This window comes from Ciconia boyciana, chromosome 1 (genome assembly GCF_034638445.1).
Source record: "Ciconia boyciana chromosome 1, ASM3463844v1, whole genome shotgun sequence".
NCBI lineage: Eukaryota > Metazoa > Chordata > Aves > Ciconiiformes > Ciconiidae > Ciconia > Ciconia boyciana.
The window spans coordinates 40,423,600-40,436,524 of NC_132934.1; the positions used below are offsets into that span (position 1 = coordinate 40,423,600).

Here is a 12,925-nt window from a genome sequence, read left to right on the forward strand (position 1 = left end):
ATGTAAATAGAGCATAACCTGTATGCATTATTAAAATATATATTAAGTTGTTTTGTGTCACCTTGACATATTCTTAGCTAACACCTATGGGCACAGAGCTGGTATTTCAGCGTCATATGAGATAGCTAGCAAGGTGCATAAGAAGCCAGTATTACTACAGTATGAGATTTCATAGGCTTCTGTGTGTTAGTACTGTTGGAAGATGAAGTCTTGATTTGAACCAACATAACTGGAAATTTTGCTAAATGATTTAACATATTCAGATCCTAATATGGCATTTTTGTTTGTTAATGACTTTTTTCCCCCAAGATTGATGTTCTTCAGGCTGAAGTAGCAGCATTGAAAACACTAGTACTGTCTACTTCACCAACATCTCCAACTAAGGAGTTTCACTCTACTGGAAAAACTCCTTTTAAGAAAGGCCATGCAAGAAACAAGAGTACAAGCAGTGCTATGGGTGGCAGTCATCAGGACCTTACCATGATGCAGCCAATTGTAAAAGACTGTAAAGAGGTAACAGTACAAGGATTGTCCTCTTTTTGCTGATAAGATGGCTTTATTGTTTTGGTTTACTCACAGTAAATCTAGTATATATTAAATCTTCATGTAATATTGACTATTTTAGAGATATTTTTTGTTAATGAAAGAAAATATTTCTTACATACTAATAGGTGGTGATTTTTCCAAGTCTTGTTTAGCTTTAAATCATTAAGGGAAGATGAGATAAGATTCGAAATATTGGAATCAATAATTTAAAGATGGGAATTAAAAGGAAAAAAAGAAAAGGAGAATACAGTGTAACTGAATGAGAAGTCCTGGTGGCTTTTTATAAAGTCCATCACTGGAAGTTCATAAACTTTCATAAATGTTTCATAAACTCTCATAGAAAAGAGGAAGAGTAATTTTATAGATCAATAATGGGTGAAAGAGGCCAGGGAAAAGACAGAATCAATGATTTATTAGAGAACAGGAGGAGAGTTACAACTGGAGTCCCAGAGGGGCCTGCGATTTTTTTTTTTTTAATCTACTCATGTAATTGAAAATGGGGAAATAATGAGGCGACAGGTTAGTGCTTGAGTCCTTGGCATGGTAGTAGCAAAAAGTGGCCAAAGAGTTGAGAAGGATCTTATGATACTGAGTGGTTCATAGAACAACAGCAGATGAAATTCAAAATCAGTAAATGAGAAATGAGGCATCTAGGAAAAAGTGCAACTCTGGCAGACATACAGTTGTGGACTTAGAAATAGCTACCTTGTGCTGGAAAAAAAGAAGGGTAGTGTACTTGTGGATAACTCTCTGAAAACACCACCTCAGTGCTCAGTGGTGGTCAAAGACCCACAGAGCCTTAGAAGTTTTTAGGAAAGGAATAAATAGGAAAAGTAAAAGCATTATACTGCTGTATAAACATGTAGTAAATGTGTGTGTCTATGCATGCAGCTATGATATCTTCATCTCAGAAAGGACATAATGAAAATATGAGGAAGTGTGACATAGATAGTCAAACCTACGGAATTATTTCTGTGTAGAGAGACACTTGAGGTAGAACAAAAAATCAGTACGATCACAAGTGACATGGAGAAGATGAATGGTGAACAAATATTAAATGATTTATTGTAATAAGAAAACTCTGGAAGCTAAAAGGAAAATCATTTTCAGTCAGTACATAATGAAACTTTACAACTCATTGTCATGAGGCAGCAAGATTAAAAATGTAAATGTGTTCAAAATGTAGTCATGCAAAGTGACAAAAGCCTGTCAAGGTATACAGAAGATAGATAAGACATTTGGCTTACGAAGCTTCTTTAACTACAGATTGCTAGAAGTTGGGAGGCTGTAAAATGAAGACACGTCACTGTCTTTCCTCTTGTACTGCTCTGCAGCCAGCTCTGTGACTGCTGGCTGTTGTCAGAGGGGTAACAGGCTAACTGGAACTTTAATGTGATTCACAGTGGCCATTTTTATACTTTGTTTTGCCAGTCATCATTAAGTGCATTTATACTATACACCTTTTTACTATAAATCTAGAAAATAAAGGCATTTTCCAGTTTCTGTTTCATACGTGGGCTTAAAAAAAAAAGCTTTACATCCTGCCTGCCCACTTTCAGTGGTATCCAGGATGTTTTCCTTATTAAAATTGAATCCTTGTTGCTCTTCAGAAAGATGCAAACAACAGGGGAGAGCTGGGATGGAATCCAGTTACTTTGTAAGCATCACACTGAGGTCATGACTCAATGAAACTTTTAAGTGTTGGGCAAGAGCAGGAGAGGGAAGAAATCTGTTTTACCTCGATTTCCTGTGGAGAGAAAGCGGTGAATGTGAAGGACATGCTGCAGAAGGTCCAGTCTGCCTGACATTTTTCTTTAGTTCAGTCTCCTTTCTGTTGGCTGCATAAGGAGACACTTTGAGGCTGATTGAGGCTGCTCAAAACAGGTGACTGTCTTCCAGTGACAGCCCAGGGAATCAGTAAGAAACACACAGATTTTCCATGCACTGGGACTTGAATCTTTCTGTCTCTCTTCTGAGCAGGAATATTTAATGGAGTGCAGCATGGGGTGAAGAAAGCAATACTGTCTCTGGCAAGGTGGTTAGGACATTGTTTTAAGCAGGGGAGACGCACCTTCCCTACTGCTTTCATTATCCAATGCTTTGTGGTTTTGTTTACTCCTTTTGTTTATTGTTGGTCTAAGGTAAATGTTCTGGGAGCTGGGTCTGAAACCCTAGTTCTTCCCCCTTCTTGCTAAATGTTCTTGCCACTGAGTTAGGTTACCCTTTGCATGTCGTTCGTCTGATTTTGAGTGACTCTGCTTCAAAAGAGGGGCTGGGAGTACCCTTGCTCAGGGGTATGTAGTGGCCTTGTGGTGTGGGGAATATAGCTTTGGACCCTTATGGAGAGTCTACCCCCAGAGATGTGCATTTTGAGATGCTGGATGGAGCTGGGTGTAAATACATGTCAACTCTCAGGTTTCTTTGTGGAATGTAGACAGAGTTAGAGTGGCTGTCTGTCTACCTTGAATTGCAGTGGAGCCAAAAAGGTGCCAACATTCCAGAGAAATACTTCCTAGCGTGGGAGTAATGTGGGAGTACCCTCTAGGATAAGTAGACACGTCTAATTAATTTAGGTATTAACAGGATTTAGGCAAGCTGAATAGTTGCCTAGATCTTAGGCAAAGAGGTAGCATCCACTCAGTGTAAATGCTGATAAATGCATCAATGTTGTTCAAAGAGCTGAAATGTTTCTCTGATGTTGTATTTTACTGTAAAATGAAAGCATTAAAAATTTAACTATAAGTATTAGTACAATTGGCTGTATATTTAATTGCAGGTAATCAAAACTTTGATCTAGTGAAAGCGCAAGTAAAGGCAGGGAGGAGATACACATGTAGCACACTAGATCTGAAAAGAAGAGCATCAAGCTATATCCACTGAGCAGTTTTTTCAAGGCAGCTTCTTTATAAATTGCAGGTTTGGGTGAAATAGAGTTAAATCTAGAAAATAACTGAGTTAATAAGAAATGTATCTTAATTTTTAGAATCATACAGTACAAATCAAAAATGGCTCTTTTCTGCTGATATCTCTTGGTTTGTATTAATTTTAAAGCCAGACCTGAGATGGGTTTTAAGGTATGGGAAATGTTCCTTTAGGGAGCAAGTTACACCTATTGAATTTCGTTTGTACAATGAGGTTGGTGGCTTAGCAACCAGAACATTTATGGACTAGCTTAATTAAGATGGTTCTTACTGATTGTACCTGAGTGTAAGGCAAGTAGCTCTGATCAAATTTGGAAAACAAATTTGCCAGTCTAATTTTTGTAGGTTCTTTTTCAAGGAAAAAGAAAACCAAATAAAAGGACAAAATAACTCCCCAAAATATATATGTAAAAGAATGGCAAAGTGCTGGGAGCTCAGAGGTAATGCATGGGGAAAGAACAAGAGACTGAAAGAGGTTGGTTCAAAGCAGTGTACTGACCTTTTTAATAGGACTAAAAATAAATTATTTTAATTTTTAGCATATGTTATTTTCCCTCTTTCATTCTCTCATCTATGTTATTTGGTTTTAGTGTTACAAGATTTTAAAATCGCATCCTGGCTTGTCTTTGGCCTGCAGTGAACACCCCTTCCTATAGCTTTAGGTTTGGATTTTAGGAGTATAGGTCTGCTGTAGTACAAGAAAGGGATTTAACAACCAGTTGGAGGGGAAAAGCGCTCAAGTCTGCGTCAGCAGAATGTCAAAACCAGTCTGAGGATGGTGTTGCATCTGAGGAGCCAGGATGGTGTTGCATGTCCCATTGGGTACTGGCATTAGTCTTTTACGTTGGATTAGGAGTGTGCGTCAGAAGCACTCTTCCCCACTCTGCTTGGTTCACGTCTTGGAGCAGTGTTGCTGCCCGTGAACAGGATCCTTCTCAAGTAACCCTAAACCAGATGACATGCTCTGGGAGTACCTCAGTGTGCTCCAGCTGTTAGTGCGTAGCTAGCCCATGGGACAGGCTGTCCCGTAATGCAAATGTGGATTTTAATAGCGACTTAGTACCAGTCTCCTGAACACCAGACTGGATAGATGCCTTTCTCCTGCTAAACTGATCTCAACATGGAGATGACAAAACAAAGTGTTTTCAAAGCAGATAAAACCATCTCTTCCTAGCACAGAGCATGGTTACTTCTAGCATGATTTAATGGGTTGTTTTAGAATTTCTCCATTGACTAGAGGAGCTATGGGGGAGCAGGCTCATAAATCATGCCCAGTGAATATCCTTGCCTTCCTGTTGTAGCATGGTGTAGGAGAGAGTTTGGGCATAAAGATGAAAAATGAAGAATAAGAGTATAGTTTTAATTGCTTTGTATATTGAATTCCTGTTTTCCTGTGTGTTAAAGGTTTGTGTGTTTAAAAATATTTAGTGTGTTAAATGTCTCTTTTCTTTTAGCATTTCGATAACTGTGTTATATTCAGATGCAGGGTGAATGTATAAGACGTTTAGGATTGCAGTTGTTTTCTTTAGATTTCTCTACTTTTCTGCAACTCGCAGAAATGGAGATGGACTAAAATACTGTAATGAAGAAGCATCAAGAAGAAAATTTTTTTTTTTGGCTTTTTTCTGTTAAACAATCAGTTAAGTTTGTCAAAGCTACCCTGGAAGCTTAGGAAACGGGGGAGAGGTAATCAGCTTGACCCTGGTGTTGTGGTGACCAGTGAATGCGTTACCTCTGTGTCTTGAAAATGATATGTTTCAATTTGCTTACATTTACAGTCTTAGGAAAGTGGATTTAAGAAGGTGTTCGTAGCTGGGGTACGATAGCATTCTTTCACAGTGCAATGGAAAGCATTTAGTTTTAATGCTCATTATTTACCTGTGGATATTTGCAAATGATAGACACTAGTGTGATAATTGCAGTACTAAAATATGTGAATCTTTGTGTGTGTTCTAGGCTGACCTATCTTTGTACAATGAATTCAGATCTTGGAAGGATGAGCCTACTATGGACAGAACATGTCCTTTCTTGGACAAAATTTATCGGGAAGATATATTTCCATGTTTAACCTTCTCAAAAAGTGAGGTAATGGAAATAGTGTAAATGTGGTCACTGATGCTTTTCCCTTAAATATGTTACATGAAGCCAATAGACTGTATTAAAAATGTTTTCATATGAAGTTTAACCATTTGTGTTTCATTAGAGTGTGACAGTTTACAGTGAAGTGCTGAAGCTGTAGTCTGGAGTATTGAAATGATCATTTTTTCCTCACTATTTCATTTATGCTATTCCAGATATGGCCTTTTTAGGTCTACTCCTTCAGATGTTACTCCTATCTGGCAGAATCTGATGTTTGTAGGAATGGATGGTGGTTTTTCCCCTGATATTTCGGAGATACTGTTTTGTAGAAATAGTGTCCTGTCACTGTCTCTTGTTTATATAGGGGGCAGTAGAGACCAATATATTTAATTTTGTGGACCAGTTTTCTCACATATCAATCAGAGCAGGCTGCAGGCACAGTGGGCGTTTTCTTGGAGAGATTTGAGTTACAAGAATCAGACTTTGGGATTTGATATGATTCAACAGGGGCAGTTTGGGAATATGGTTTTAGATGAAACAAATTCAGACTTCTTTTTCCTTGCGTTATTCCCACACACTCTCCCATACAGAGGAAAGACTGGAGTTTTACCCATCCTGGGAATAACGTGGAACTGATTCTAGCTCCAACTGCTTTACTTAGTTTTTCTTCTCTAAGCAGCATTTACAGGCTGTAGTTGGGATATCGATCTCTAGGGGAAAGGGAACATATTCTTAGATCTTTACTAAAATAAGAATAACAAATTTTAAAGCCCTCAGACTTGATACTTTTTTTCCCCCCAATAAAATTAAACACCTCACATGGAAAATGCTGTATTTTCTTCATAATGTTTATCTTTTATTTTCACAAGGTGTTATGTTCTTTTCCCATGCTTTTCATCTACTGTTACTTGCTGGCCATAAGCAGGCACGATCTTTTATTTAATTGTATACCAGTTCATCATGGTCAGTGTACAGCATCATATGAACCTCTCCCACTAAAAAGTTTACTTGGTTACTATGGGAATTAAATGGCTTCTGCAGTATGTGTAAGTAGGCCATCTTGTTGTCTTTCCCAGCAACTTCATTTTCAGTGGTGATATAATTACTGTAGATTTGTATTTCTTCTTAAGGAAAGAATGAGGCTTCTAGCACTTGTCAGTTATATCAGTTATTGTTTCCAGATTCTGTGCATAGTGACCAACTTCTGATTTCACTTGAATATCGATAAACTAATGTGCAGTTAAACCAAACAATAAACTACACATGTATTGTGTTTTTGAATAATTGGAAATGCAGTTATCCGAATGGTTGAAGTATTACGTTAACTCTCAGTAGCCTCTTTTGTATATGTGTAGTGTTTTGCTTTTGGGAGATGGCAGAGAAAGTATTTCATATTAAGTACTTTAATAGTAACATTCTGTCTTTAAACTATTTGAAGTACAATAGAAAAATATTTTTATTAGTAGGAAGGAACCTTGGCACAGAATTATTTCACTAATAACATAAATTGCATCTTCTTTTAAATCAAGTAATGGCTCTTACTTGCCCGTACTTAAACAGTAGTCTTGGGCAAGTGTTGAGTCCCATCAAACAAAATGAGCATATTTCTAGTGTCTTATGATTGTGTGCTTATAAAGAATTAACATAAAAAGCCTGAGCAAAGTTGCACTTTTTCATGAAATTGATGTTTTAACTAGACTAGTGTTTGAAAGTTGCAACTGGCTTTTCTATATGTTGGCTTTTCTATATATTGTTCAGTCTGACTTGTTTGAACACCTTTCTAAAGCTATCTTTGGCTGAAAAATAGTGACATAATATTTACTTCTTTTTTGCAAGATAAGGAAGCATGCTGCATCACTTTGTGTTTCCACAGAACACAATAAAATTAGAGCAATTTTTTTAAATAAACAAAGTTTGTGCTGTATCCCGTCTCTGACAAGAACGCTGAATGTACAAATGTATGTGCTATTTGGGCTTATGAGGAATGACTCAAAATACAGTTAGCATTTTAAACATGCTTGACTACATTCCCGGCTGTAAAGGCAGTTATCTTGCCTCAGGGAGGGCAGGGTTATTTGGAGGGCAGAATTTAAACAGGAGCCTGGAAATGGGACCTCTTGCTCATGACAAAAGCAAAATCTCATTTGTAATCAAATTTGTTTGGTGAGTTGCTTTTTTTTTTGGTGTTCCTAACTTTACAGAAGAAGAAATATGTTGCTGCTTTGAGGCAATGGATAACACAGAGCTGTTTTTAACTGCTTTCTAAATTTCTCTTGCAGTTGGCCTCAGCTGTTCTGGAAGCTGTTGAAAACAACACTCTGAGCATTGAACCTGTTGGCTTGCAACCTGTTCGATTTGTGAAAGCTTCTGCAGTTGAATGTGGGGGACCAAAGTATGTTAAGCTAACAGACAGAGTGGGAATCTTGACTCATTTGAGATAACTCTTGGATTGAGAAAACTGCTATCAGCTGATCACCTCAGTCAAATTTGTGTATCTTAAACTTTATTTCCTAAAATCTAAGACTTCAAGATTGCTATTACAAAATTTTATGGGGGAAGTAAGCAACTAATAAATTAAACTTTAAAAAAGAACAAACTTTTAAGACAAATTCCCTTTTTAAGAGAGCTGTTTACTTCACTTATGAGGCATTGACCGCAAAAGTAATGTTCACTTCTTTGGAGAAGACCGTCCTGATACTTAAAACGGATGCTTTTGAACTAGGGACTATCACCTGGAAAGTGTCATGAAAGATATAGGTATTGAAGTAGTACAGGCTGAATATCGGACATCTGGAGTATTTGTGGCATAAGAAATTTAGGACGTACATAGCACACTGATAAAGGTAGCTGAAGGATTTTAGAGGAGATATATAGAGTAAATCCTCTGAATTTGAGCAGGAGGGATGTAATGAAGCGGGAATGAAGGTGAGTTTGAACCTAAAGCAGGAAGTATGCTTGAATGACAGGAAGGTTATTTTAGAAATTTTGGAATGGTCCTAGAGGAATCTGAAGCAAGACTTGTTGTCAGGTACTGATATTAAATTTAGGTGGGAGGGACTTGCCTGAGGCACTGGGGCTTTGATGGATGTGGAGTAGAAGGAAGGGATTTGTAGTGTGCTTTATTGTATGTCGGGGTTAAGCAAGCAAGGTCAGTGTTAATCTGGAGCCTTCCAAATCTTGAGAAAGCCTTGACTTTTCTGTTGGAGATCTTTTGGACAAGTTGACGATTCTCTCTGTAATACTTGTTTTGACAGAACTCAATTTTCTGATAGAAAACTTGCATCAAAATGTTTTCATGTGGCTCAAGTTTTGTTGGTTGGTTTTTTTTTTTCTTTCTCATTGCTATTGGGTTTTGATTCTTGTTTTTTCCTCTGTTTTTGAGTGGAAGAGAAAATACATTTAACATATTTCAAAATTTTTTACTTTCTCTTTAAAGAAGCTGTATAAAATGAAAATTGTTTTTTATGACTTAGTATTTGATCCTTTCTAGCCTACAAAATTCAGGCATTTGTATATTCTTCAGCTTGCTTCTGTCACCAGAAAACACGCTCTTTGAGCTGTAACAGCCCCTCATCAGAAGGGCCCACCACCAATAATGGAGCTACTCAAGGGGTGGTGATTTCAAGTCCAAGATAAACCACTGTGAGCTGCGTTCCATGAATGCAATAGGGAATCTGGACAGCCAGAAGCTACTGAAACAAGTCACGTGTCATTAAAGAGCAATTGGCAAATTGATTTAAAAATCATTGTGGTTCAAGCAACGTCCTCCCTACATTTTGACATGATGAAATATTTACTCAAAAACGGGAGACTCAGTTGCATCATTCAGAAGTTTCATGAGATTTTTAACGTATTTTCTCCAGTGTAAGATAAATTTTTAATTAGAACTTGTGTAATCCTTAAATAATTGGATAGGTATAGATCAATGTTTTGAGAATACTATACCAGATTGTAATTTAGTTACTTTAGATGTATCAAAAGGCCAGATGTACACCTTTCTCCCTTTTCCCGCTGTCATGTAGCAACAAAAACTTTTGTGGTATTGCTTGAAGATAGGTAATAGGTAAGGAATATTTAAGTATTTAAGTGTAATTTGACAGCAAATGTGCTTTGCCTTATATATGGTTACTGGCACTGAATAGGAAACAGGTGTTCCAGTTTTCACTGAATCAGAGTAGCAGTTTCACATTTTTTATTTTTATATGGTGCAAAGCTCTATTTTTATTGAAACCATGTTCTTAAATACAAATATAGACAAACTGTAAATAAATAATAACAAAAACTAGAGTAATGTTTTTAAAGGAATTATTTTATTGTACAATTGCCTGGGGGATGGGGGAACAGATGGATAAAATAGCAGGTAACAGCCCAGCAGCAAAACAAGGAGCGGAGGGCGGAGAGCTGTGGTAATAGTGAAGAAAGGTTCTTGATATACAGAAGTTACTGAATGGTGCCTGTGATGGTGTGTAGTAAGTGCTGCCTTAATGACAGGCAGCTGGGTTTCCCCATGGGATTAGAATAATTGTCCCCATGGGGAACAAAGCGCTAAGCTGCATGTGTGCCATACAGCACAGAACTGAGTTGTCAGTAGTAACTGTCATACCAGCATTTAACCTGGTGTGATGGAAGGTAACCATAGAAGGTAATTCTCTAGCCAGAAGGAAAAAAGGGCTTTATTTTCCTAGCATTGAAAGTCTGTCTGGCTTGTCACAAAAGCTTGACTGAAATTGCGATCAGCTTGCTTCAGCTACTGTAGGATTTCTTGGATCAATGGACTGCTATCAGTCCTCATAAATTGCTATGGAAAATCATATACACTCTTCAATTTTCTCCTGTCTTACATGGTTCTGTAGACCAGCTGCAGGCTATTTAAAAGGGCCTCTGAGCCACTGTTTAGAACCACAGAAGCTTAGTAATTTTTGTTTCACTTTTGAAAGGCTGCTTGTTCTTAGACTCCCTAATTTTGTGAGGCAGAAATGGATGGAAGGGAGAAGAGCCAGCAGCTTTTAAAATCAATGAAACAGTGGATGCCATGACAACCCAGTTCATCTGAGATGCTGCAATATAGAAATTCCAAATAAGTCAAATTCCCATTTTATTTACAATTATTAAGATTGTATTAATAGTAGTTTCTTCAAGAGATTCAAACCTTCTTTTTCTAAAGAATGTTGGAGGAAATTATTTTAAAATTATTTGCCTTTTCCTGAATTGTTTTTTTTGGGAAGAATTTGTGGTGACTACTGACCTTTCCTTGTTCCTGAATACGATGTACTTGCAATACACCAGAAGTAGTAAATTTGATTATTTTACCGTCACTTTTTATAATGGTAATGGAAAGAATTATTGCCAGACAGCCTGTTTTCCTTTGTCTCAAATTATTTTATACTCTGAATATAAAATGCGATTTCAATTTGGGCATAAATGCAAAGCTGGTCTTAGAACGCATCTGAGAGAGGCTTCAGAGAATTGACTGCTATTCTGTAGGGCTGATATTTTTTTTAATGATGAAATGCAACATCAAGCAGGATTTTTTAAAAATCTGTTTAAATGTTGGCATCAACTGATAATTTAAACAGTGTTTATTTCACATATGAAGAGTTAATTAAAGAAATCCCACCGTTCCAGAGTTGTCAAGCCAGCTTGAATTATCAATATGGAAGTACATGACCAGAGCTGAAGAAAGTTTTAAAAATCAGAAATGCATCACGATGCACTGGTATGGAAACAAAATTAGTCCCTGTGGAACTAAAATAATGGACAACATAATGTAATAATTGCAACTTGTAAAATGAAGGCAGAGACTTGGGTATCTGTGCCAATATGAAGCAATTACATTAACACTGTAAACACATGCAGGTGTTTAGACATTAATGTCAGATTTGTTTATTAAATCATGCAAACTTTATATTTTGTAGGAAATGTGCTCTCAGTGGACAAAGTAAGTCATGCAAGCATAGAATCAAATTAGGAGATTCAAGCAGTTATTACTACATTTCTCCTTTCTGTCGTTACAGGGTAAGTAGATTTACTGTGATTTCATTTTGAGTAGTAGTTAGTTATTTTTCCATACCATTATACAAAATATTAACCACCATTATTTTTATATGCCTTCAGATCACTTCTGTGTGTAACTTCTTTACATATATTCGATACATCCAGCAAGGACTGTTGAAGCAGCAAGATGGTGAGTAGGAAATTGTATTTGGCATATATAAATAGAAATTTACATAGTGCATGTGCCTAAAACTTGCTATCTGTGCACAGTAGCAGTGACCTGACATCACAGGAAAGCTATCTGTTGGTCGTTATTGTTGTAATTATGAGAATTTGGTGATATCCCACCCTCCAATAAAGGTTGGTTGGTTTGTTTAAGAACAACAAATTAAAAAGCAGTGATTTTTAGTCCATCTAAAAAGCCCTTATGTTATTCAGTAAGAAATATTATGAAAAATTCTGTAACGAGAGGAGTTAGTCACAGTTTTTCTACACAGTATTCAAAAATTAAGGCTCTTTCACAGAATATGGAGATATTTTAGACCAAAAAAAACTTCAGTTTGGTTTTATTTGGTCCATTTTTTCTTCTTTCACTTGGTGTTTTTGTGCGTCTTCTCATTTTGTGCATTGAGAATTCAGACAGCCCTTCTTGTCAGACTGTCTTTTGGGGAGAACTGGCAAGGATGACAATATTTTGGGTTAAATTGTAAAAAATAAACAGGAAACCATACTGTAATCGTTCACCTGAGTGCAGCTGAGAAATGAGGTCTTGGTCATTGCTGTGGCATGGCAAAGTCTCTTGATTAGGGCTCTGGTTATAAATCTATCTGATGGCTTAAGGCTTGATTACCCCCCACCCCAAAAGGGAAATGTGGTGGGGGTTTTTTTGTTGGGATTTTTTTTTTTTTACTGCTGTTGCTTCAGGCTGTACTCCCCCCCCCCCCCCCCCCCAGAGTTACCTGGTCGCTTTGTTCCTGTCAGAATAGCATGTCCAACAGCTGCCTATTTAAACTCTGCACAGTAATTTGGAAATTTGCTTGACTGTGCTATTCCATTTCAGTATGTCCATATAAAAGATGGTTATGAAAATGTATGCACTGTACACCTAGTTACTTAATTCTGGAATTGAAAAATATATTGGGTGTTGGATTTGTAGTTATTGGTCTTCATTTGCAAGACTGTTTTACCTGTTTATCACTATAAAAGAAAATTATGGTGATTTGATTGTGTTTAAACTGTACACAATTGATTTAATTTTATTTCCTGTCCAGGTCAAAGAATATTGCCCAACACCCTTCAGTCCAAGGGTTTTTTGAAACAGACCATATCACTTAGGCTCCTGGATTTGCTAAGCAGAGATAGCGGAAAAGGTGTCATTAGCCCCG

The 12,925-nt window shown here is 37.1% G+C and overlaps 1 protein-coding gene across 4 annotated transcripts in view; it reads left to right on the forward strand.

Annotated features, from left to right (window-relative positions):
* Window positions 1–12,925, forward strand: part of RAB3IP (RAB3A interacting protein) — a 34,225-nt gene that overhangs the window by 19,332 nt on the left and 1,968 nt on the right. For all 4 annotated transcript variants that reach the window (XM_072878736.1, XM_072878662.1, XM_072878825.1 and 1 more), the window contains 5 exons: window positions 310–513; window positions 5,424–5,552; window positions 7,826–7,938; window positions 11,462–11,561; window positions 11,661–11,730. In XM_072878736.1, the coding sequence (XP_072734837.1) occupies window positions 310–513; window positions 5,424–5,552; window positions 7,826–7,938; window positions 11,462–11,561; window positions 11,661–11,730 (616 nt within the window). The remainder of the gene's footprint in view (window positions 1–309; window positions 514–5,423; window positions 5,553–7,825; window positions 7,939–11,461; window positions 11,562–11,660; window positions 11,731–12,925) is intronic.